The following is a 24,354-nucleotide window of genomic DNA, read 5'->3' as shown; positions in this document are numbered from 1 at the left end:
CACAACATTTAAATTAGGTTACTTGTAATAGAAGATGTTCACCTTGTTGTAAATGAGAAGTTTTACTATGAAACATCTAATACTTTCCTATCCATTACAAAGACTTAATGAACCAGAATCCTGTCCCGTCTGTCATTGTCTAAGCAGAGAACCCAGATGACACACAAACTCATTATCATTCATATGAGGCTCATCAGCGATGTCCAGCAGGGTCTTAGTGGCCACGTTTAGGAACAATAATGGAACTTAATGGTGTCTATTGTTACCTTAACTGTGGTGGTAAAATTGGTCCAACAGACTGAGGCAGCAGAGTATGGCTGAATTGAAGAACGGGGCCCAAAACGGGGGACTCATGGGAGGAGCCCGGGAGGTGTTCGGGAGCTGGCTGGACGACGGACCTTTGAGGAGGGGACGGGAGCTGCTCCTGGACCGAGAGAGGAAGATGGCGGAGGAGACATCCGGGCGGCTTACAGGATAAAGGTAGAACGTTTGTTCTGCAATGTCTCTGAAGTGACTTTATGTGCTGAATTCTGACTCCAAGAAACCTGAGAAAATAATAAGACCTCTAAAGCAGATTTGATGCAGATAAAAAAATAACATAAGTTGTTGATAAAAAAAAAAAAAACTGAAGGCAAACATTTTTAATTAAACCTGCAGCTACATTCAGATTCCACATATAATAACATGTGTTAGTCAACTCTTTGTTTGGGGATTAATTACTTTTCTATAAAATGTCAAAAAAATGTTCATAACCTTCCTTTTACGCACTAAAATATCAACCACAGGTTTTCAGGGGCCTCACTGATGTTTAGTTATTTTTCTGCAACTTTAAAAGTTGATTTAGTGAATTTAAAAGGTTTCCTTTGTAATTGTGTTGTTAAAAATAAAGTCTGAACAACATATTTTCTCCTTCACCCAACCAAAAAACCCTGATAATAAAAATGTCTTCCAAGAACATCACTTTTGATCATGTTAAACATGTTGATAGTGCAGGAAGAACCAGTATATCTGCCCTTTGACCTTTCTCGCAGACCAGAATGAAGAATCAATTATGTGTCACTGATATATCACTGTTGGTGTTCAGTCCTTTCAATTAAAACTGTTTTATGGTTTTTGATAAATCCTCCAGACCTGTGAACTCAAATAAGATCATGTAGTGGAAGCAAACTTAAGTTCTAAACATGATGAGATAAAATTCAAATATCTCATCAAATCTCATATCCCATTGGTTGAGTTAAATACTTGATACCTCTATGAACCAGTCAGAGTCAGACGAATGGAAAAGTAATGCCAATATATGGTGTAGAAACAAAGAAAATCCCAAACATTTTAAATGTTAAGATGCTATCCTACTGTCTTTTTATAAGCAAGACCTTAGTGATTCATTTCAAACTAATACATTCTTCTAATGACTTGTTAGCAATGGTTTCTAGAGCTGGAATATAGTTTTTGACCTCAAAACGAAGTTAACAGTACATTGTTTATGATTTCATGTTTATTATTCCTCTGGAGCTGCTAACTTGCTGAATGTTTGTCATACAGGAAAAGGGGTTTTCAAATCATGTCTTGCTTGCCGGGTTTCTCAAAGTGATGACATTAGCAGAAGCAGACAAAAGGCTTTTAGCTGATTATCTTATTTTAGTATGCTGGATGCGTGGATTGGACCTTCTTAGTGTTGGCAGAGCCAATCTCTACCACATGCATCTCTCTGCAGCCATGCAAAATATGGAAAAGATGTCAGATTTATAACTGTTTTGCTGGCCAGTCACAGCTTAGAGCCAGCTGAGGGTAAATTGGCCAATTCCAATTCTTAGTTGATCCACTGGTGCATCTCCAGACATACTGTGCTTTTTTGTGTTTTTACACTTTAACAAATATTGAAGTTCCCAAATAATTTACAATCCCATTTTACTTTAATCTGCAGATTAGTACCATAATACTCTGCGTGGAATAATTTACATGTTTTATTCTGTTAAAATCAGAAAAAAGTTAAGTACTTTAGATGCACCTAAAAACAAGTGTTTTACACATACTATTCAAAGTAATATGTCTCAGAAGAGTGAGGTACTTTTCTATAATTATTTATAATAGCACTATTGTCATGCTATTTGTTTCACCAATTTAACATTACACTGATGTAATGTGTTTTTGTTGTATGCTACAACAAAAACTGAACAAGGTTGATTATTTTTAAAGTATCCAAAAGTGTGGTCATTTCTGTCCAGAATACACCAAATGTAAGTTTGTCCCCTACCTTCCCCTACCAGCAAAGAAAATTATCCATCCATTTAACTTTAAGCGCTCTGAATTGAGCAGCACGTAATTTTCTGCTGTTCGATTATGAACTAATAGATTACAGAGGTGTTTTCGAGCCTTTTAGCGTAAACAGGTAGCTTGCTTGGCTCAACAAAAGGCTGCACATTTCAGTAGTCTGCGGTAGGTTCGCAATTAGCTGAGACAAGTCCCGCGATGTCGCTCCTTTTCACGTTTTTTATTGAATATTCTGCTTTAAGATATAAAATAACTGCAGATTGCTCTGCAAAAAAAAAAAAAAAATCTTCAGATTTTTTTTCCCACTCCATTGAAAACTGATTTGTCTCAGCATGGTCCTCACTGGTCTCCAGTGTCCCCCACTATCCCCCCCCCTGTTCTGTCAGTGTTGAAGCCAACACCTCAATCCCAGTCAACAAACAAACAAATCCAACCAGTCTTTGTTTGTGTGTGTCGCTGTATGAGTTTTGGCTGAACAGTGACTTGGTTAAAGATTTTGTTGGAAGGGGGGGTTATAAATTATTGGAGTCCTGAAATAGCAGCAGACCCCCCAGTGTGGCAAAGTTTCATAGATAAAAGGCTCTGCCTAGGGCAAAGAGTGATGACAGAGTCTACTGCTTGTTCCCTCCACTGTCTGTTCTGACAGAAGATTGAATGTCTTAATGTGCCTGCTTGGCTTTTGCTCATCAAAATAGAATCTGTTCAAATGATTTCTTCAAGACAAATGTCTGTTTAAAAAACAAAAGGAGAAGGTTGAGACACAACTTCTTACACTGTCACTGTGGAAAGATTGCCACCACTTTAGGATAGCATCAAAATCAACACTTGACAGCTAAAATCAATAATCAATACGCAGTGTTTTAAATAGTCAACGCTGAGTTTTTGCAAATGACATGTGGTGTTTAAAAAAAGAACTGTGCACCTTTTTCTACCTTCACATTTGAGTTCAGAAGTGTTTTTTATTTGTCCCACAGGAGACAGACAGCACTGGGAAACAACAAAAACGTTTCTCACTCTCCTAAAATAAATGTAAATGTGCTGTTCTCTACAGGAAAGACTTTTAACACAAAAATAGTGGCCAGTTCATTGATGTTAAAAAGTTCTACTTAGTAAAAACGATGCCGTGACGAATACAGCACTTTGGAAACCAACTTAGTTTTTTTATTTCTTTTTTGCCTCCCTGGTGATTTGATGTTTGGAAGTGAAGAAATATTTCTCTTTTCAAAGCTATAGACTGCCCAGTGTTGCATTTGGAGTCATTTTTTGTCAGTCATTTAACTCTGCTCCCCTTTCAACGAAAAGAGGAACAAAAAACAGACTACAGGGGTCAAGTCAGCAGTAGTAAATATGGATTCCAGGCTTTTTCATTCTTTTTAGGGTTCTCTTGATGTAAAACGAATTAAAAAATGGATTTGCCACAGGAAATTTATGCAGTAGGAGTATCATTGTCACAAAAATATATTATAACAGTTTTAAGTTAGAATATGACGGACGGACGGAAAGCTAGCAGTGCCTTTAACATCATCAGGGTTGACCATTTGTTGCTATGCCGACTGATTACGTTCTCCAGAACAACAACAACGCAGATTTATTTACTGTTGCTCCCGAGTCTGCTGCAGCCGCGCTCATAGACTCCTCCGCTCTCGTGGTCCCCACTCCACTCCAACCCACACATCAGAGCCGGCACCGGCACAGCAGCGTCACATATTTGCACAGAGACGTTTTTTTTTTTTTTTTCTTCTTCTTCTTTTACAGAAATTCGGCTCTTACTGTCCGACGCGCTTAAGCCTCCATCAAACTGTCACTTTCCCGGTTTATTCCAGCAGCAGTGGTGCAGCGCATAAAAAAACAAGATGATAATTTTGTGTTATCGGAAGAGCCGGGGGAGGTGTTGGGGTGGTTGTGACTTAGTTTGAGAGTAGGATGATAAATGAACATGAGCTGCTATGTAAACTCAGTTTGTTACTGCAGCTGCTCTGCTCAGGTGCCAGGTATTATTGGAGGCGGAAATCTGCTATCCAGATCAGTTTGGCTGACTGATAGATGACTGTGGCAAGTGAAAGCTGAAATCCACTAAACCCTGCCGATTTAAAATTGGCTCCAGATTAAAAACATTCTCCAGCAACTTTTCTCCCTGGGTTTAAATTTGGGACAGAAGTATTTATAATCAGACAAATGCTTTAGATTAAACATTACTGATAATTCAAAAGGATAAATCTGTCCACTGGAAAAGAAAACACTTCATTAATATTACAATATCAACAGTCTACATCTGTTATTCACCTTTCATTCTGCCCTTCTTAAATTTTTATATATTGTAAAAGCAAAAACTGTGTTCTCAGTGTATTATCTAATTACCATAACTTAAACACATCTGAAAATTACTTTAGTTTTCACAGTTTCACGTCTAATAAATACAGATTCTTGTGAAAATATTAAAGCTTCTTGAACCTAATGACATGTTGTGTTAAAACCTCAGACCTCAGTGGATATTATGTGCAAAGTTATTTGCGCTTTTATTCACCCCCCTATAATTTGATACAGCTAAATAAGTAGATAAACATCTGCCTTCAGAAGTTAAACAGAATTCATCTGAATTTAATTTTATCTCAGTGTGATTTTAACTGCTATAAAAGCCTTAGGGGTTTGTTAGAGAACATTTGTGAACAAACGGCTTCATGGTAACTCTAGAGGAGCTGCAAAGACTCTCCAGATTCAAATCTGGACTTCATAGAAGACAGCCGTACGTTAAGACAAATTGGAAACTTAGCAGAATGTTCTCTGGTCAGATGAGAATAAAACTGAACTTTTGGAGCAACACGGAAAAGTGTTGTGTGTGAAAGGAAACTAATATTGGACGTGATTTTGAGTGCACTGACCCCACATTAAAACATAGTGGTGGCAGCATGGTGCAAGGAAGCTGCTCAGAGTTGGTGTTGTTGAAGGCTGAAACTGGGACAACATTTACCTTCAGCAGGACAACAACCTTAAACATGCAGCCAGAGTCAATGACATGAAATGTGATGCTTGGACTGAGCTTGAGCCAAAGTAGAACAAACAACAATTTCAAACTTTAGATTTTAGAGGACTTTATAGGACTAAATAGAAATGCCTCACTTTTCAGATATCTATTGCTATAACAACTTTGTGTTGGTCTGTCACATAAAATACCAATATAAATCATAGAGGTTTGTGGTTCTAAAAGGACAAAATGTGAAAGAGTTTATGGGTCTTAATCACTTTGCAAGGCCATCCAACATTTCCATAGCGCTGTGTGGTTTCTAACAGATTTTACTATCTATAGTCAGAAGTGAAAGTTGTTTTTTGCAATGTTTCAGTTCAACGCCGTCTAACTTGAGTCATAAAAATGTGCCCAGTATCACTAAAATCATACATTTATCACACCAATCCTTTGTCCTTTATCAATTTATGTTCTGTTTTTGTTCTTCTGTATTACATTGTTTAAAAGAATTAATCATCTAAAAGACATCATATGTCATTTATCTGAAAAGTTGCTCAGGCTTTATCTTTTGAATGTAGCGATATATACAAGTATAATAGTGAGGCGTGAATGAAAGTGGGCTTTCGGAGTGAAGGCCACAGTAGATCAGAGAAAAATCCTAAGTGTCTGTGGAGAATGTTTTGGATAACAATGAAATAAAAAAAAATGATTTGAAATCAATTATTATGAATTTTCACAAAAAATGGGGGGAGAAAAAAGCAAGAAAGAGCCGACTTGACCTTTTAAACTTGAAAATAATCAGAGAAACAAAGAACTTTGAATAACTAGGTTCATATGATGATCAGAATATTGTGTTCAAATCTTTTTTTATACAGTTTTTTTCCCCCCACAGTCCACTCGGTAAAAACCTCAGGTGAGAAGTTAGCGATCACGGTGAGAAGAAGTGATGAAGAACGATTGTTATAGACAGTCATAACAATTTATGGAGCAAATTCCTGCAGTGAAAATTGATGTGCTGTGATCTGCACAACTCATCTGTGTGTGTGTGTGTGTGTGTGTATGTGTGTGTGTGTGTGCATCATCTATTGTCCTGTCTCACTAATCACAGCAGCTTGAGGCTTCATTTAATCAGCGTAGCACGGCGCAGCGTCCCGTAATAACTTATCAACAGTCGCAGCTTATAGATGAAGGTTTAATTGCTAAAATGCTGCAGTGCTTCTTATTATGATTCAAAACAAAGCGACAGTGGACACTGAAATTACCTGTTTCCAAATAACCACAACTTTCAGATTTGAATGTGTTTTCAAATAATTGTAAATCATGAGTTACAGTAGAAAATCTATTTCTTTATTATTTAAATCAGTGGATTGAAACGGCGATGATTCAAAGCAGATTTAAAATTTTACAGGGCCGTAGCCACCTAAAGCTCACATCACTTCCGATGTTAATCAGATCTAAATCATTTTCCGCTGCGCTGTGAACCGTCATGTCAAAGCAGCACATACAGACGGGAGAAAGTAATCAGTGTGTGAAACTAGAAAGTGCTGCAAGATCCTCTTCAAAGGAAGCACAGTCCTCCGAACTGGAATGTGATGCATTTTAATAAAAGACGCTGCGGAAAATGTTTTATCCTTCTCTGCTTCTCCTTGTTACGAAGCACAATGATCGTCGTGTCAGAGATGGATTTCATTCAAATCGCTGCACTTTTTCATCAGAGAATGTTCAAGCAGCAACTGGACTGAGACTGATTCTGAACACTGATTCTTTAATTCCAAAATTATACAGATTTGTTTTTACATATTCCGCTTCCATGTACAAACGAGGTCTAAAGCGTGAATGTTAAAACCATGATTGTTAGTTTGAGGCACCAGCCAGACAATTAGTTTTTATGTTTAGGGATAGTGTGATCAACTCTTTTTTTTTTTTTTTTTTTCTTTCAGATGTTCCTGAACTGTTTTAAAATCTAGAACATTATGGTGCCACTTATATAAATCTCTTCACTGCAATTCCAATTTTAATTGTTTTGGATATCTAAATGAGAATTTGCAACTTTCTAAGACGTTTAGACTTTAGTTTTGCAGTTTAGTCTGCTGTTCATCAGTGGGAAGCTGATGAGGTTTAGATCTTCTTCTGATCTTGTTGGATTGTCTGCTGCTGGTTAGCAGTGGTGAGTAGTTAATTTTTATTGGTTATTTCTTTACTGCTAGTAATAAATTTAATTTGTTTTAAAATCTTAATGAGGATCTGATATTTTTGCAGGATCATCAAAAGCAATTTCCAATTATTTCCCCACTAATTTCAGTACAAAGCTGATTGATTTTTGTCAGTTGTATGAAATTTAATTTAATTTGAAAATACTTCATTAATTCCAAAAGGAAATTAAATTTTGTCATAACTCATATCGATGATGTTGATGTTTTTCTCTGTAGGCAGGCAGAATATTCTGCAGCAGTTAGTATTGCAGCAAATCTGAAGAAGCCTCTGACTGAACAGCCACTGACTGCTGTATGAAAGGCAGATGTAAAGAATGTTCAGGGTTACCTGTAATTTTCTTGACTTTATGAAGAGTCCTTCTTTGTGGCATCGTCTCCGGTGGTCATAGTCGTCCCCAGAACAGAACTAGCCTTCTTTATCTGCTTGTGTTGCATTTTTAAGACCCTGGCTCTCATGCTGCTACACCAACAGATGACGCCAGAAGAGATTACTCTCAACAACAGATTTGTAGAAAATATGCAGCATCTTACTGTAAACACTGAAGGTCCTATTTTATATACGACTTTGTTGTTGCGTTTCTCCAGTTCAGTCTGTTGTCCAAGTAACCACCGAGGTATTTATACCCCTCCACTTCTTCTCCTATGATGTTAATAGTGTTTCCCCAACCTTGTTTCTCTTGAAATCTGCAGCCTTCTCCTGGTGTTTACATTCAAGATAAGATGATTGTTTCCATACCATACCACAAAACGATCCACCAGCTCAAATACAATAATTATCTGTCTTTTTAGACAGCATCTGTAAATATTTAGGTTGAGCTGTAATTTTCTGCTTTGTATTTGTATTCAATTTTTTAAAAAAAAGAAAAACTGAGGAAAACTCAACCACCAGTAGAAATCTTTTTTTTTAACTGTTGCACAAAACATAATTTTCCATTTTTTTTTTTTTTTTTTTTTGTTTTGTTTTGTTTTTTTTTCTCTTTGTTGCCATGCAATCTCTGTGTAATTTTCTTGTATTTGTTGTGGACATAAAAGTATTGATTTCTGCCATTTAACATGCTTGTTTAACTGCGGTAAACTGAGAAATGACCACGGTTCTTAAAGAAACAGGAACTAAAACCTCTAGTTTCATGGAGATTATCATAGAAGCTAGACATGCCCGCAGTATGAAAAGTTTTAATTTATTTTTTTTACATTAAATCATGTAATTGTGTCGCTGATCTTTTAAAATATATTTTTAATGATCTTCATAGCAACACTGGTATATTTTAGTTTTCTTTTTGGATCCATTTTCCTGTTTTTGTAGTCACAGGGACTATAGGTCCCAATTTAATTCACTTCCAAACAAAAGCCAACTCTCAACATTAAACCACCTACAAGGATTAGAACAGAGTGCCAGCTTCTGGCACAACAATTGCTTTTTAATCCCTCTCTGTGCCCATATATGATTTTTTTTCTCTTTAAGGTAGTAATAATCTGAGTTCGCATCAGGATGACATTTTTGTTTGTTGTAAAAAAAACAAAAAAAGACTGAGAGCTTTATTTGATCTCTTTCCCCTCTCTTGTCCTTTTTTTTTTTTTTTTTAGATTTGCCACCGTCACTGCTGCTGGAAACATACAGGAAGAAAGAATCTGAAGAATGGAGAGACGAAAAGCTCTTTTTTTATTTTCTTTTAATTAACAGATATTGTACTGTATTATTATTTTTTAAAACCAATTCTTATCTCTTGATTGTCGCATCTGAGGTCACGCACAACATCTTCCTCGATCCGGTTTGAGGCAGTGTCGTCCATGCTTTCCTGCTGAACTGACCCCAGGATGGGAACGATTTTTGAGTTTAAATAAGAGTGGGCTTTTGAGGCGGCCGGTTTTATTAGGGGACATGAGCGAGCATGCACCCATACCAAAATCTGAAGAGCTCAAATAGAAATTCAGGGTCACAATCTGTGAAAGTAATTGAAAAATCCCTCCTTTTTAATAGAGTTCATATTTATGCTTCCAGCTTTCACAGTGAAGTGGGTTTAATAAAAGTAATATACAAACAAGATCGAAAGGCATTTAAGCTAATTTACAAAAAACGACTTTCAGCGCACAGATGTAAAAATCCTGTCTATACAATCAGTTTTACCAAATTAAAGGCATGGCAGGGGGAGGCAGAAGCACTATTTTATCAACTTATGTCTAAAGTTTTTCATAAAGTGTTACTATGTATAAACCGGTTTGCTTTTTTCTTTTTCAGGTTTGCCAAGGTTTTAAGCAATTTTGGTTGCAAAACCTCTGTTGATACATTTTAAAGTGCTTTTAATGGTTTGCCAGAAGAAGTGCCTGAATGACAAAATTTCTTTCTCTCCACCATTTCTTCACACTGCCTGTCAGCTGGCTGAAAGAAGGCTACCAAAAATAATGTTTGAAAATGTTTCCTGTCCCAAAGCAAAAGACATTGTGGGGTGCCGGCCATCACTTATTTTAAATTAATGTAGTTTAAACCTGAAATAGGTATGGTAAGCAGTTAACTGCAGGCTGCTAGCTCCACAAAGTATTAAGCTCAGATCAACTCCGACCTTTACTCAGTTACAAAATGTAAAAAGGTATTTAAAAAAATACCTGTGCAACAAAGACTTGAAATGTAATAATAACTTTAGCTACTAATTTAATCAAAAAATAAAAGTCAAAATAAGATTAAAAATAATTTATTAAAACTAAGTCGAGAAATAACAGATTGACAGGTATCTTTTTAAGTCTTTTTTAAGAATACTTCTTATAGGTAATACTTGCACCCTTTTTTTCTGACCAGTGAGATTCATTGCTTTATTTCTGATTAGGAACTCTAAATTTAGAGTTTTTAAGAAGCATCACCTTTTGTATCTGAAATTGCTTTCTAACAAGCCGCCCAGATGCACATGCTTGACAAATGGTGCATTTTGTATGACAATTTCCTATTTGCACAGAAAAAGATTTTTCTCATCAAACTGTCAGATTTAAAGTGGTTAAACTGAAACCTGGCTCTTGTAATATGAGTTTAAAATGCAAAACTTCAGGTTCATTCAGTAACTCATTTTCCTTTAGTAGAAGATTTAAATTGTTCTAGACTATCACCTAAAGGAAGCTTTTAATTGTTTCTTTTTTTTAAAACTGCTTGACTTGTTTGTTTACAGTCTAACCAGTACATGTATAAGTAGACTACGTTAATGATCCGTGCTTTACTCTAAGCCCCTTAAAAGCCTCTTGAATAACAGAACCCTTCCACGAAGTGAGCCTGTAGGAAGCAGATTAGACCCGGCGGTTGAACTCGACCGATGGGCGGGCAGAGTGAAGGCTGAGGTGATGTTGTGCATGACCTGCGTTGCTTTGGAGATGTGAGGATGATGAGGAGGAAGGTGAACCAGAGCACTGAATGTGTGCCTGCAGCAACAGTTTGACTGTACACGCCAACCGACGGATCGACCGACGGATCGTCAGACAGGTTGGATCTGAAACAAACAAACAAACATGGAAAAAAAAAAAAAAAAAGACAGACAAAACAAAATCGCCGTGTGCCAAAGCTGGGATCTGCTGCATTCTCACTACACTTTTGAAAAAAAAAAAAGGTTTCTTCTTCTTCTTGTTGTCATTGTAAATAGGATATATTTGTTTGTTTGTTTGTTTTTTCCTGTACTGATAGATTTGTAAAATTTGCGGACAAATTTTGTTACATTTTGTAAAATGGGAGCAATTCGTCCCCCCGACAGGCCTCCTTTTTGCTTTTTCTTCATTTTTAAACCCCTCTTACTTTCAAGTCTTTTACGATTTATTTTTGTTTGTTTGCTTATTTGTGATGACGGACTTTTAAACAAACATGGTGCCAGCAGTGCGTGTGTGTGTACAACTTTCTTTTTTTTTTTTCTGTTCCCATCTCTCCTTCTCCTCTTTTTGTCCTGAACCAGAGTGGAACCACTACAAAAAAATGGGAAAAAAAAGAAAACTGAGAAAAAAGAAAAAGACAGACCAGTTGGCAATACTTCAGTCACTACTTCTTCGTCTGACCGGCACTGGACTTCTGCCCGCCACTTCCCCGCTGAGAGGAGGAGGAGGAGGAGGAGGAGGATGAAGAGGGAGGAAGGGGGCAGAAGGGGGGGACTTCGCTTCACATCAAATCAGATTTTAGAAAAACAAAACACAAAAAAGCACCTTTATAACCTTTATTTCTTGTCTTTTTTTAAACTGTGCTGAAGTGAAGTCAAGTGCTATTATTATATTATTACTATTGTTAATATTATTATTGTAGCCACTCTGTCTGGAATCCTTTTTTTTTTTTTTTATTATTATTTTTTTTTTTTGGAGAAAAGCTAAGAAAAAAAACAGGAAAAAAATCAAAAACAAACTTAAGCCAATCTGCACATCTTATGCTTGTATGACCAAGTGACTGTCGTGGATCTTTGTTTTAAACTGATAAGGAACAAACGACTACATAAAAACAATGAAAAAAAAAAAACTTAAGAAGCTGTCATAATGGTGGCAAATGCAGAAGGATTAATGGTAACGATCATGCAATCTACAAACTCAACAGCAAAAACACACAATCCAGAATCATCATGCTGCCTGAATCATACTTTACTCTATCTGTCTTTCTTTCTTCCGCGTCAATCTATTTTAGTCCATTTGTTTCTTTCTTCTCTTCTTTCCCTTTCTTATGTTTATTTCCTCTCCTTTTGGCGTCCTCCACACCATCATGAACACCTGTGATTAATGAAAATAATGAAAAAAGATAAATAGCCTTTTATTCGATGCATTACTACATGTTGGCTCGGTAGGCTTAGTTGAAACTAGTTCCATTCCAACAAAGATAAGCATAATAGCAAAATCAAAAATATGAGCTTCTTTATGTATTGCTTCTGCCGCTGTAGTGTTCTGGTCAGAGTTAATGATGAAAAGACTACATATATCTGAAATACTGTATTTACCAATGCAAACCAGGGCTGGCCTCAGCAGAACAATGATGGGGGGGGGGTGATTTTCAAATCCGTCCAGTTGCAGTCTTGAGGTTTTGTGCAAAGCTCTGTCTGCTTGTACAACCCCTGGCAAAAAGTATGGAATCACCAGTGTTGGATGAGCAGTCATTCAGACATTTCATGCTGTAAAACAAACTCGGATCAAAAACATGACACAATATTAAGGTCGTTCCAAAGTGCAACTTGTTGGCTTTCAGGAACACTCAAAGAAATGAAGAGAAAACATTGTGGAAGTCAGTGAATGATACTTTTATTGACCAAACACAGGGAAATAAATATGGAATCACTCAATTCTGAGGAAAAAAGTATGGAATCATGAAAAACACATAAACAAAAGACCATTCAAAATACATCACTAGTATTTAGTTGCACCATCTTTGGCTTTTATAACAGCTTTTAGTCTCTGAGGCATGGACTTGATGAGGGACAAACAGTATTTGGTGCCTACTCTCTTTGATAGCAGTTGCCAGATCAGCTTTGCAGGTTGGAGCCTTCTTGTGGAACATTTTTTTCAATCTCCACCACAGGTTTTCTATTGGGTTGAGATCTGGACTATTTGCAGGCCATGACATCGACTGAATGTGTCTTTCTTCAAGGAATGCCTTCACTGTTTTTGCCCTATGGCACGATGCATTGTCATCTTGGAAAATTATTTCATCATCTCCAAACATCTGTTCAATTGAAGGGATGAGAAAACTGTCCAAAATGTCAATGTAAACTTGTGCATTGATAGAAGAATTAACCACAGTCATCTCCCCAGTGCCTTTGCCTGACATGCAGCCCCATATCATCAAGGACTGTGGAAATTTGGTTGTTTTCTTCAGGCAGGCCTCTTCATAAATCTCACTGGAACGGCACCAAACAAAAGTTCCAGCATCATCACCTTGTCCAATGCAGATTCTTGACTCATCACTGAAGACAACTTTCATCCAGTCATCCACAGTCCATGATTGCCTCTCCTTAGCCCATCGGAATCTTGTTCTTTTATGGTTAGGTGTCAATGCTGGTTTTCATTTAGCTTTCCTGTATTGAAATCCCATCTCCTTTAGGCGATTTCTTACGGTTCGGTCACATACATTGACTCCAGCTTCCTCCCATTTATGCTTCATCTGTTTAGTTGTACTTTTTTGGTTTTCAAGACAAATGACCTTTAGTTGTTTGTCTTGACGCTTTAATGTCTTTCTTGGTCTACCAGTACGCTTGGCTTTAACAACCATTCCATGCTGTTTGTGTTTGGACCATATCTTGGATACAGCTGACTGTGAACAGCCCACATCTTTAGCAACCATGCGTGAAGGGTTACCTTCTTCAAGAAGTTTCACAATCCTCTCTTTTGTTTCAAGGGACATTTCTCTTGTTGGAGTCATGGTTCTCGCCACTCCACTTCGTCCAGCAGCCCTCCAAGGTGTCATGACTGCAGGTGTTTTGAACTGCACACTAACGGGCACATCTAATCTGGGGCAGGTGTCCATTTAGGGAAAGGAAATAGACTGGGTGTGTCCTTTTTTCTACCTCCAATTTGAGTGATTCCATACTTTTTTCCTCAGAATTGAGTGATTCCATATTTATTTCCCTGTGTTTGGTCAATAAAAGTATCATTCACTGACTTCCACAATGTTTTCTCTTCATTTCTTTGAGTGTTCCTGAAAGCCAACAAGTTGCACTTTGGAATGACCTTAATATTGTATCATGTTTTTGATCCGAGTTTGTTTTACAGCATGAAATGTCTGAATGACTGCTCATCCAACACTGGTGATTCCATACTTTTTGCCAGGGGTTGTATGAGTTGATAAAGGTGCTGCTTTTTCTTTTATTGCTTTGTAGATTGAAAAAGAAAAAAAACAAAAAAACTGCATCACCACAGCTCTCCTTCGCTGCGCCGCTCCAAGTCCTCGTGCAAAAGGATGGCAGCGCTGCAGAGAGCCTCCAGGTGGATGCGCCGCCTTAGAAAGCTAACTAAGAGAGTTTTATTTTTGCAAGCGCATAGTTTTGAGTATTTTTCTGATTAATGATTGAATGTATTTGCTTTGAGGAGTTATGTCAGTGTTGTGAATGTGGGCACACTACAACTCAAAGAAGGAACTGGTGAGATGTCCTCTCTCGTGCTGAACAAAGTGAAAATACAAACACAACAAAGCACTTACTATCTTTGATTACATCACCACTGCTTTCACATATAAATTTGCACAACAGGAAAAAATTTGCACTCATAAAATCTAACATGTCTTCCTACCACTGTACCATAATTCTTTTAAATAAAAGTCTAAACCGCTACAACAGAGGTTTGGTCTTCTCATATCCGTTAATTGAAAGTTACTTACAAATTTGGAAACGCAAAGCTTAACTGTAGGGTTATGTTGTGTGCAAAAAAGTGAAATGACACAGGGAATAAGTATTGAACATTTATTTATTCACAAAATATTCCTTTTTGTTAAGGAACACTGAAGTATTTTCTATATGGTGAAACTAGTCTGAAGCATTGCTAAAGTGAAATTTTGTTTTGTTAAAAAGAAACTAAAATCAGACTCTGTTGATCCTCGGGCTCTCCTCTGTCCACTGGTATTCTATTCTGTCTTTAGATAAGAATGTTTCATAGAGCATTTTATAATAAATACCTAGGCGTAACGGTACTTGACATGCTATTAGCTTGCGTTTAGTTTCCACTTTGCATAGTAATGCATATCAAGATATGCTGAACTATATTTAAATTGTTAAAATAAGCACCTACTATGGTCTTTGCTCGTTTTAGCTATTTATGAGCGGATTACTTGGGCCAATCAAGCAACTTTATTTTCTTTGAAACCAGACGAGGATTTCTTTGGCTGTGTATTAATGCTAATTGCTAATTTGTTTCAACTTTGGAATATTATCAAGTATTTTTCCCCATCTTTTCTTCAGCTATATAAATCTGAAACGGATATTTTCTGAAAATCAGTACCTTCAAGCTTCCATCAGATGTAGTGTTTGTTGCAGTGTTTTGGAGTTGGCGTTCAGTACTACTCCTGTTTAAAGCATTCTCCTGGTAGTCATTTGGCTTGTCCAAATGTTCTGCAGCAAAGTTTAAATAAGATTTAATACGCCTTTTCTTCACCAGTGGAGTCTTGCGCAGTGAGCAATCCTGGAAGCCATTGTGTTTTTTATGGAAAGCTGTCCCTACTAATTCCAGATCTTTCTAAAGCTCTCTCCAAATGGCTTTGTTTTTGGACAGTTTTTCTGAAACGCTTCAAGAGGAGAACCTGGTTGTAGCTGGTTTACTTTAAGTTTAGAATCATGACCCAGGTGTTTCTCAGTGGAACGATTAAATGTGTGCACAACCGCTCCCAGCAGTATGTTTTGCAGCTCTTGGAAAGAACTCTGACCCATTATGAAATGCTTCGGATGCAATTCCCTGGTAATGAGCAAGCATTTAGTAGGCCATCAGTTTGAACCACCTGATATTAATCATCTTTAGGAGGGGAAGTTATTTTCTAAATACTAAAAGATTTCATCTGGGTTTTATTGGCTTTTGCCCTTTTGCAGCTTCTTTTCTTGATGTGTTTAATGTCTATTCCCTGAATCATTCCAGTTAACTGCACAAAATTTATCGAGTTCTGAGTATGCGTTGATTACTTATGTTATCAGCATCTGGTGGGGATTTTAATATTAAAAGCCTCCATAGAAATGTATTTACTGAAAAAGGTTGTATAGTGACTCTTTTTTTGTTACTCTTGCAGCTAAACTTTTTGTCTGCTCCATTTTCTGTTGAGAAAAAAAATGTAATTAGATGCATTCTTAGCTTAATTTAGAAACAAAATTTGTGGTGTTTTGACATTTTGTTGGATATTACATGTAAACTAAGAGAAGAGGGAAAATTTAGCAGAGCAGTAAAAGCTAAAATTTCTTATTGTCTTCATTTTAGTTGCACCACAAGCTGATTTCCACTTGATTATTGTGAGATACGAGACAATCAAAATTTGCACTAATTTGCACCAAATTTAAATCCCTTTCTTGCAAGTAAACAAGTGGGATATTTTTTTCCCAAAATATCACCAGCCTCAAAGTGTCTTAAAAGCGGTTTGTGTGTAAAATAAAAGTAAAAAACAAACAAACATACAACCCAATTTTTTTTATCTTTAGAAAAATCTCTCATTCAACCTAAGCAAATATCACATAAATCTTTCATGTGCATCTGAGAGGATGACTCCTGGTTTCTTTCTTGGGGGTGGGGGAAGATGTGCTATAACTGTGTCTTTATTGTTTTCAGGGTGGCGGTGGGGAGGGGGGGATGTTGAGGCCAGTCCTGCTTCATTACAGAGATTCTGCTTCTTCTACTACTGCTACTATCAAACAACCAATCCTGGACACAAAAACACGTCTGGACACTGTTCCAAATCTCCTATACGAGGCGTGTGAAGTTTTTTTTAGCTTTGCACGCCGCACCAGCAACTTTGCACTGAAAACCCAAATTGATGTGGAGCACCAGCTTGTTTTTTTGTTTTAGTTCTGAACACTTTTGTTACGCAGTTTTCGGCCTAAAAGGATGTAAAGTCGAATCAGTTTGGGTTGAATGTGTTTTGTGGAGCTACTCTGATAACAGCCATGACTATTTGTTTTTACATAGTTGGAGCAGTGTTCAAGCTAGGTTTCTGTTGCCCAGGTCAGCAAAACAACATGTTGATGTCTGCTGTATTTCAATAAAACACAGCCTTTTTCAAAGGGTACACCTCCCGCCTCTCTCTCTCTTTGTTTGCTTGTTTTTTTTTCCATTTATTACAGAAATCCTACAAATAATTGGTGGTCTTTATGTTTTGCTTTGAAAGGGTATTACTAGCATTAGAATGTAGCTTTTTTAATAAAGCTGCTGCAGATCAGTGTGTTTGGTTCCTATGCAGCCTGGAAAACATGTTTCCAGACTTTATTCTCAATCCTTTTCCCCAAATATGTCTGTTCATCAAAGTCATCTTTGCTTTCCAGTTACCCATCATTATTCTATACATCTGTCTGTTCACCAACCACCCATCAGTCAGTCCATCCTTTGCTCCATTTGCCCCCTCAGTGAACCATTCCTCATTCTCCCATTCATCCCTCCCTGTAGTCATCTATTTACAGAATCTGTCATTCATCCATTTCACCTTCATGCATTCATCCCTCTAGCCATCTTTGGCCACCATCCAACCGTCCGTTCCTCCTATCCTTTAGTCAACTGTTTATCTGTCATTCATCCATTTCTTATCCCTTCAGCCATCTTTTTCCAGCATTTATCCTTCTCTGTTGCAATTTGTTTAGTTGTCGTTCATCCATCTCTCCTTAATCCATCCTTTTCTCCCTCTTGCCCTCTTTGTCCACCATCTTTCTCTGTTCCTGTAACCATCTACTTGAGTCATTCATCCATTTACCCATTATTACACCCGTCTGTTTGTCATCCAACTATTCCTCAGTCTATCATGCCTCTGTCACTCTAGACGTATGAAATTTAACATTTATCCATCCATCCATTTTATTTTTACATTGCATAGGCTGTGTTCACACATGCCTTAATGCTTAGTTCCAATTTTTTGTGAAATCTTTTTTTTTTTTTTTTTTTTTTGCCTGGTCGTTCACATTTCCAAATATTTAAATCACACTTTGACGACATAATCTATGTCGTCCAGCATGTTTGTTTTTTTTCCAGCTTCCATGTATCAGGACGCAGAATTGTGATGCTTTTCAAGTGTCAGTGATGTTCAGGTAGGATGAATGCGACCTGGCCGTAAAGACTAAGGTCACAATTGAAAAGATCAGAAGCGCATCAGACTTAGGACCTCATATCCAATTGGCTTTGGTTGCATTTTGATTGTTGTGAAAGGATTAGATACAGGTCACATAAAGGCTTCCATCCGTCTGTCCGTCCTTCCACCCATATGTCCATCATGTAGACATCTGGTCATCAGTCTATTCCTAAATTTGTTAACTTCCATCCATCTTTTTAAACTGTTTTCTGTAGCTTCCCCAATTTTGAGCATGTTTTGATGTGAAACATGTGTAATCATACTGTTATTTATTTTTATTGAATAAACTAGACATGTCTGAAAGAACTTGATCTCACTTATCTGCTGGCATAAATGAGCCCTTTGTTTTACTCTCAAATAAAATAACTCCATTTCTTATTTTCTGAGCTATAAAATACAAGGTTGTGAGTCATCGACACATTGTGAAATTTTGGCTGAAATGTAAAAGGAAAAAGACCTCCCCTTAAAGAAGTATATTTAGGTACTTACCTGACCTATTCAGTGAAAAAACGACACATTTCCATACATTTTCTGGGGTAAAGAAAGATTAAATCTCGCCGACTTTAAACAACCATGAAAAGATGTTTACAGGCATTCCGTGTTTCAGTGGATTGTTCTTTAAACTTATATATGCACTCCATAGTGTGCTGATCATTTCATTTTCCTCCAGCTCATGTTTAAGTTTTATTTCTGTTGTTTATTGCTGCCTTTGCCCTGTTCAGTTTACTCAGTGGCACATAAAGGCGTAAACTCGTGTCTTTTGCCTCAATGCTGAAGCACAAGTCAAAATGAATGGTGGAGAAAATATTAATCAAATGCAATATTTTTAGTCAGATCAGAATCTCCTCTGCTGTTTCAGTTTGCCTTATTTCATATACTTTAAATTAAATTCTCTGAAACAGCACATATTGCACACAAATTCTTGTAGAGGTGTTCCTAGCAGACCAAAATTAAATTAAATAATTTTAGTTGAGATGAACTTCTTCCCCGCAGTGCGACCCAACTTCAGGCAGAAGATTTGGAGGTTGGAGTAAAGTTTGCGGCTCTGAGTGCGAAAGATCTCTTGTTGAGGTAGTTTGGAGGCAGCTCCTTGTTTCAGACGTTGTAAAAAGAAAGTACACCCTCTCAACAAATCAATGATCTAGTCTTTACCAAATCTTCCACATTTTCTTTCCTCGTATCATTTGTTGTATAAAGTGCACCATTTCCTCCTGCTGCAAATCTCCCCCTCAACATGATGCCGCCATACTTCATAAATGCGGTTATGTCTTTAGGTTTTCTCCTTTTTCTTCTCCAAATGAAGTGGCAAAAACTTTAATTTTGGTTTCATCAGATCTCAGAGTTAAAACGTGTCGCTGGATTCATGATCCAACTACAGTATGGCTGCATTTGGACTGATTTATTCACTCCGAGAGGTTTTTCACCTAATGTCAGTACAAGTCGTGTTTTACTGTAAATAAAAACACTCTGAGAAACTACAGTGTCTTCACAAGGCCTTCTGCTTTTGTTCTGGGGTCACTGCACATATTTCTCATTAAAGCACAAAACCTGTCTATTACCTGAACAGATTGATGGCTTGCCATAAGGGCACCTGGACAATGTGTATTGTGGACTTTAATAGACAGCCAGTCCAACCATTGTCACGTTAATAAAATAATCCATCCACATTAAACAGAAGATATTTTAAATCAGCATCATTTTTTTGTTCAAACTGCATAATACAAAATGTTGTTTTGTTTTGGGTTTTTTTCAAAACAGAATTTGACAGATGCTGTAAATTACAAATGAGCTTTAGAGATTTGTATGTCCAGACATTCCTGGTTTATAGGTGAAGTTTATTCTGCAGCATATTTTTAACTGTGACTGAAATCCATCTGTGTAAAAAATGAGTAGACCAAACGATGGACAACTGTGTGAACAAATTCAGATCCCAGTGCTATTTGTTGCTACGTTTACATTTTGCTTAATGTGCTATTACCTATTAGCACATCCTGGGCGCTAATCGAGTTTACGTGAGAAAAAAACAAAACAAAAAAAAAAACCTGAAAGTAAAACCTTTTGGTAACACTTTATTTGAAGGGGGGTGAATAAGACTGTCATGACACTTTCATAAACATGACATAACACCTGTCATGAACATGAATAAGCCTTCATGAATATTTATGACTGTTGTCATAAAGCGTCATTCGGTAAATTATGACACTTTTAATACAAAGTTGACATTATTCAAAATGTCTTTGTTATGACAACTTGACATTAACCCATAAATCATTACTGATATAAATTTGTTATAAAAGTATTACTGATTGCACTTTAAAAATTAGGTAACTTTATGTTATGAAAGGTAAAGTTTAAACAGTAATGATTTCTTGGTTAATGCCAAGTTGTCATAACAAAGACATTTTGAATAATGTCAACTTTGTATTAAAAGTGTCATAATTTACCGAATGACGCTTTATGACAACAGTCATAAATATTCATGGAGGCTTATTCATGTTTATGACAGTGTCATGTCAGTCTTATTCAACCCACTTCAAATAAAGTGTTACCAACCTTTTGAAACCCCAATTGTCCAGAGTAACTAATAAATCCCTACATTTTGGTAAAAGCAGGGTGGAAAGAGAGGAACGTCAGTCATCGTTCAAGGTCAAATGTGTGCATAAACAATCAAACTATCTGTTTTCAGAGTGAGAAAATAAAAACTCAGTTCTTTAATAATTCACACAGGGAGTATAAGAGATAAAAGTATAAGAGATAAAACACATTTGTGCTTTCAGATAGGATTTATGGGCAGTTTTTTAATAATTATTTGGAATTTACCTGAGAAGAAAGATGATCTAAGTTTAATATGGGTTTGCTACCTGTCTGACTTAGCTGCAATTTTATTTGGGTCTAGAATTTGACTGGGCCATTCTAAGTATGTTTGGGGTTATTGTCCTGGAATATGAACATTTCTTTAAACTAGCTGTTGTTTTACTTCCTCTTCACAATATTGCAGTAATCTGAGTTGGTCCAAGACACTCATTTCCAAGAAAATATATTTAGATTTTTGGTTGTAATGTGACAAAATGTGAAAGTGTTCAAAAGGTGTGAATACTTCTGAAAGAGAGTTAAATGTGAATGTCTCTGTCTAACCTAACTGTAGGCTGATTATAGGACAACGAGTCCCTGGAAACAGATTCATATGAAGGAAGACCTTTACTATGTGATCTGAATAGACTTCACAAAAGGTCTTCTGGGTCCATTGTGCTGATTGATGTGTTTTGAAGGTAGTTTTGGCTGCTGTTATGTGCTTTGTGTCTCTGAAGTGATTATATTTTTCTCTGAAACTGCTATACATAGTTTCAGGTCGTTCTTGGTCATTTTTAGATCTCTCTCAGCTTTATGTTTCTTAAGGCGCTTATTCTCTTTGTGGAAGTTTGTGTGTTTTATTGTCCTTTGCAAACATTTAGGTGTCTAATAAATTATTTTTGGTATGTTTGGGGGGATTTGGGACTGTGTAATGATTATTATGGGTTTATTCTTTATGCATACATGTTTTATTACTCCTTTGTATATCCTTTGTGTCCTGTCTGTCTCTTTTATGTCTTGCATTTTTTGTTTTCTTAAATACATTATCTACTTTGAGGACAATTTATTGCCCATTTCAGTTTAATCTGTTTTTTGGGTTTGTGTTTTTTTTTTCCTACTGTTGTAGTTCTTTCCTGGATTTTATGATTGTTTACTCACAAAATATAGTCATGATTTTGTCCCTGAAACACTTAATTTTCACTTCAAACATCAACAAAAGTGATGATGCATTACAGCTGACAAGCGTGTAGCACTTTTTTCTGAAGAACTATCAAATCTTCCGCTATCATAAAAATACATTTGAGTCTGGTTTGGTTTATGCATTTTACAAGCTTCCAAACTTTTTGACCTTCTTTGCCTTCATCCACAGTTTACAGTTCTTTATAGTGACCTGCTCAATGTTTGAAACTGGAGACATGATGATGAACTGAAATCAAATTTAAAGATGGAAACTTCAAACTTGTGCAGCTGTGAGGGGGGAAGGTGGCTGATGCAGCTGTTAAGAATGAGGCGGGCGTCTCCTGCCTTTTTAGCATTTCCATGCGGCTCATTTTGGATGTTCCTCACGTTACCCAGCCCAACCCAGGCAAGCTGTAATATCTGGTCGGTATTCTCCATGGATATCACGGTGCTGGTGTTAATTTAAGTTGAGCTCTGCCTTTGGAATTACAATGAGAATGAAGGGGGCTGTAAAAAAAAATTAAAAATGAATAAGAATAAAGGTGAGGAATCACTTCGGCCTAATAGCAGCAGAGGTTGGATTGGAAGCTGCCATGCCCTTAGAGCGTTCGCTTTGTGTGTGTGTGTGAGAGCGGGTAGCACTTTAATGATGTGTGTGTATGTCTAAATATTCATACAGTGTTTGAGTTTGTGTCTCAGCAGATAAATCGACCTGCGAAAGATGAACGTTACTTCTGAAAACACCTTTTGTGTCAGATGCTGCGTTTGTGGCCCTGGGGGAAATCAGGTAATTGTGAGTTCTCCACTTGAAACATGTTTTCTTTCTTTTTTTGTCTTTTTTTTTTTTTTTTTTTTGCTCTTAGTAGTAAATACTGATTGAAATTCAAACCTTGATAAACATTTATATTACCTTGTGTATGGAATGCTTTTTGTGATGCATTCCATGTATTTTTATATTTCACAAAATGAGACAGTCCGTCAGATCACAGGTCAAGGAGTGAATTCTTAAAACAAATCTTATTTTTGCGAAACCATGTGGAAAAAAATGTCTTCAGTTCAAATGTTATACAGCAAATTTGTTGTGAATTTAAATGATGAATTGAAGGAAAACATTTTTTTAAGATGATGCTAGAAATAGCTGGAGCTAGGAAATCAAATTTTTATTGAAGACATATGTCATAATGTAGAGATCAGCTCTCTGGATTGACATTAAGTCACATTAATATACCAGTTAATTTGACAACTGTCTGAAAAAAATAATTCTTGATCTTTTCATAGAGATATCTTTTGTACATAAAAAATCTCAAAGAGATATTTGTATGTTTCTCAGGAGGAAAAAATATGTAATACTATCAACATAAAAAAAGACAATTCAGCTGTAAGAGAAAAAATAATTTATTATTATTATTACATTTATTATTGAATAAACAGAATTACCAAGAGTTTAAGTCTTGGTACCAACAAGATAAGGAACCCTTACCTTTATGTTACCAAGAGTTACATAAAGATAAAGGTCTTGTGGCTTGGTTCTTGATTCATGTCATGATTCAAACACTGCCTTGAATGCCTCTACTTTTATGCAACAAATCAACCACCAAAGAACTGAAAAAAGTATTTTACCTGGGTCCAAAATGACCACGGTGGGTTCTCTTGTTTCATTCCCACTCTCCCGTCTCTTGGTTTAGAAGGCAGGCTGGGTCACTGGAGGGAGAAGATGTCACAAGGAAGTGATCAACCAAGTAGAAGTGAACTTGAAGTAACGTGTAAAATAAATAGCTTAAAAACACAAACACATAACCTTGACCCAGATAGGTCTAATGTCCAAAACTTCATCAATATGTCAATGTAGTCATTGCTCTAATTAAAATACAAGCTAGATTTTTGACAATCAATAATAAACATTTAAATTTTAGAAAATGTAATAGCTTTCTTAATTTATAAATGATAGAATTAAGATTATTCTTACAAGTTATTCATACAAAGCTTATTTTTTGCCTCTAATTTAGAGCTGTCCGTCCTCCACCCTTAGCAATAAAACGTTTTTTGACCAGATCTTTGGCTCTACAAGGACAGTTTAAAGGACCTTGTATCTCATGGATATTAAAACTCCAGTTGTTTTAACATTTTTAAATTACATAGAAAGCTGTTCCATCTTCATTGTTCAGGGAAATTATTGATTTTTATAAAGACACTTTAATATAACATCTGTCTGCAACAAGTCAAAGGGAATCATCACGGGATCATCAGGATCATCAGGATGCTATCATCCTGGAACTTGACTTAAAAAAATAAAATAAACAAATATATTTTAGAATAAGTTTGAATGATTTCATTTATTTCATACATTCTACTCATATCTGAACATCAACTTTTTAAAAGATAGTTAAATTTCTTTATGAGATATTTTCAACACCATCTGGATTTAT

General features: G+C 36.4%; 1 protein-coding gene across 2 annotated transcripts in view; it reads left to right on the top strand.

Annotated features, from left to right (window-relative positions):
- LOC106920359 (zinc fingers and homeoboxes protein 2-like) overlaps window positions 1–17,131 on the top strand; it is a 145,600-nt gene extending 128,469 nt beyond the window's left edge. The window contains exons 4-5 of one of the 2 annotated variants that reach the window (XM_014991317.2): window positions 298–480; window positions 9,031–17,131. In XM_014991317.2, coding sequence (XP_014846803.1) covers window positions 298–478 — 181 coding nt within the window. In that variant the 3' untranslated portion in view covers window positions 479–480; window positions 9,031–17,131. Of the gene's footprint in view, window positions 1–297; window positions 3,729–9,030 lie in introns of those variants that run through there. The other variant, XM_088010420.1, reaches the window with a different exon arrangement.
- Window positions 17,132–24,354: the final 7,223 nt, after the last annotated feature.

Source organism: Poecilia mexicana, unplaced genomic scaffold (genome assembly GCF_051168715.1).
Source record: "Poecilia mexicana isolate PSO_F unplaced genomic scaffold, ASM5116871v1 scaffold_11, whole genome shotgun sequence".
NCBI lineage: Eukaryota > Metazoa > Chordata > Actinopteri > Cyprinodontiformes > Poeciliidae > Poecilia > Poecilia mexicana.
Note: the sequence above shows the minus strand (reverse complement) of the source record. Positions and strands in the feature narration are given on the sequence as shown.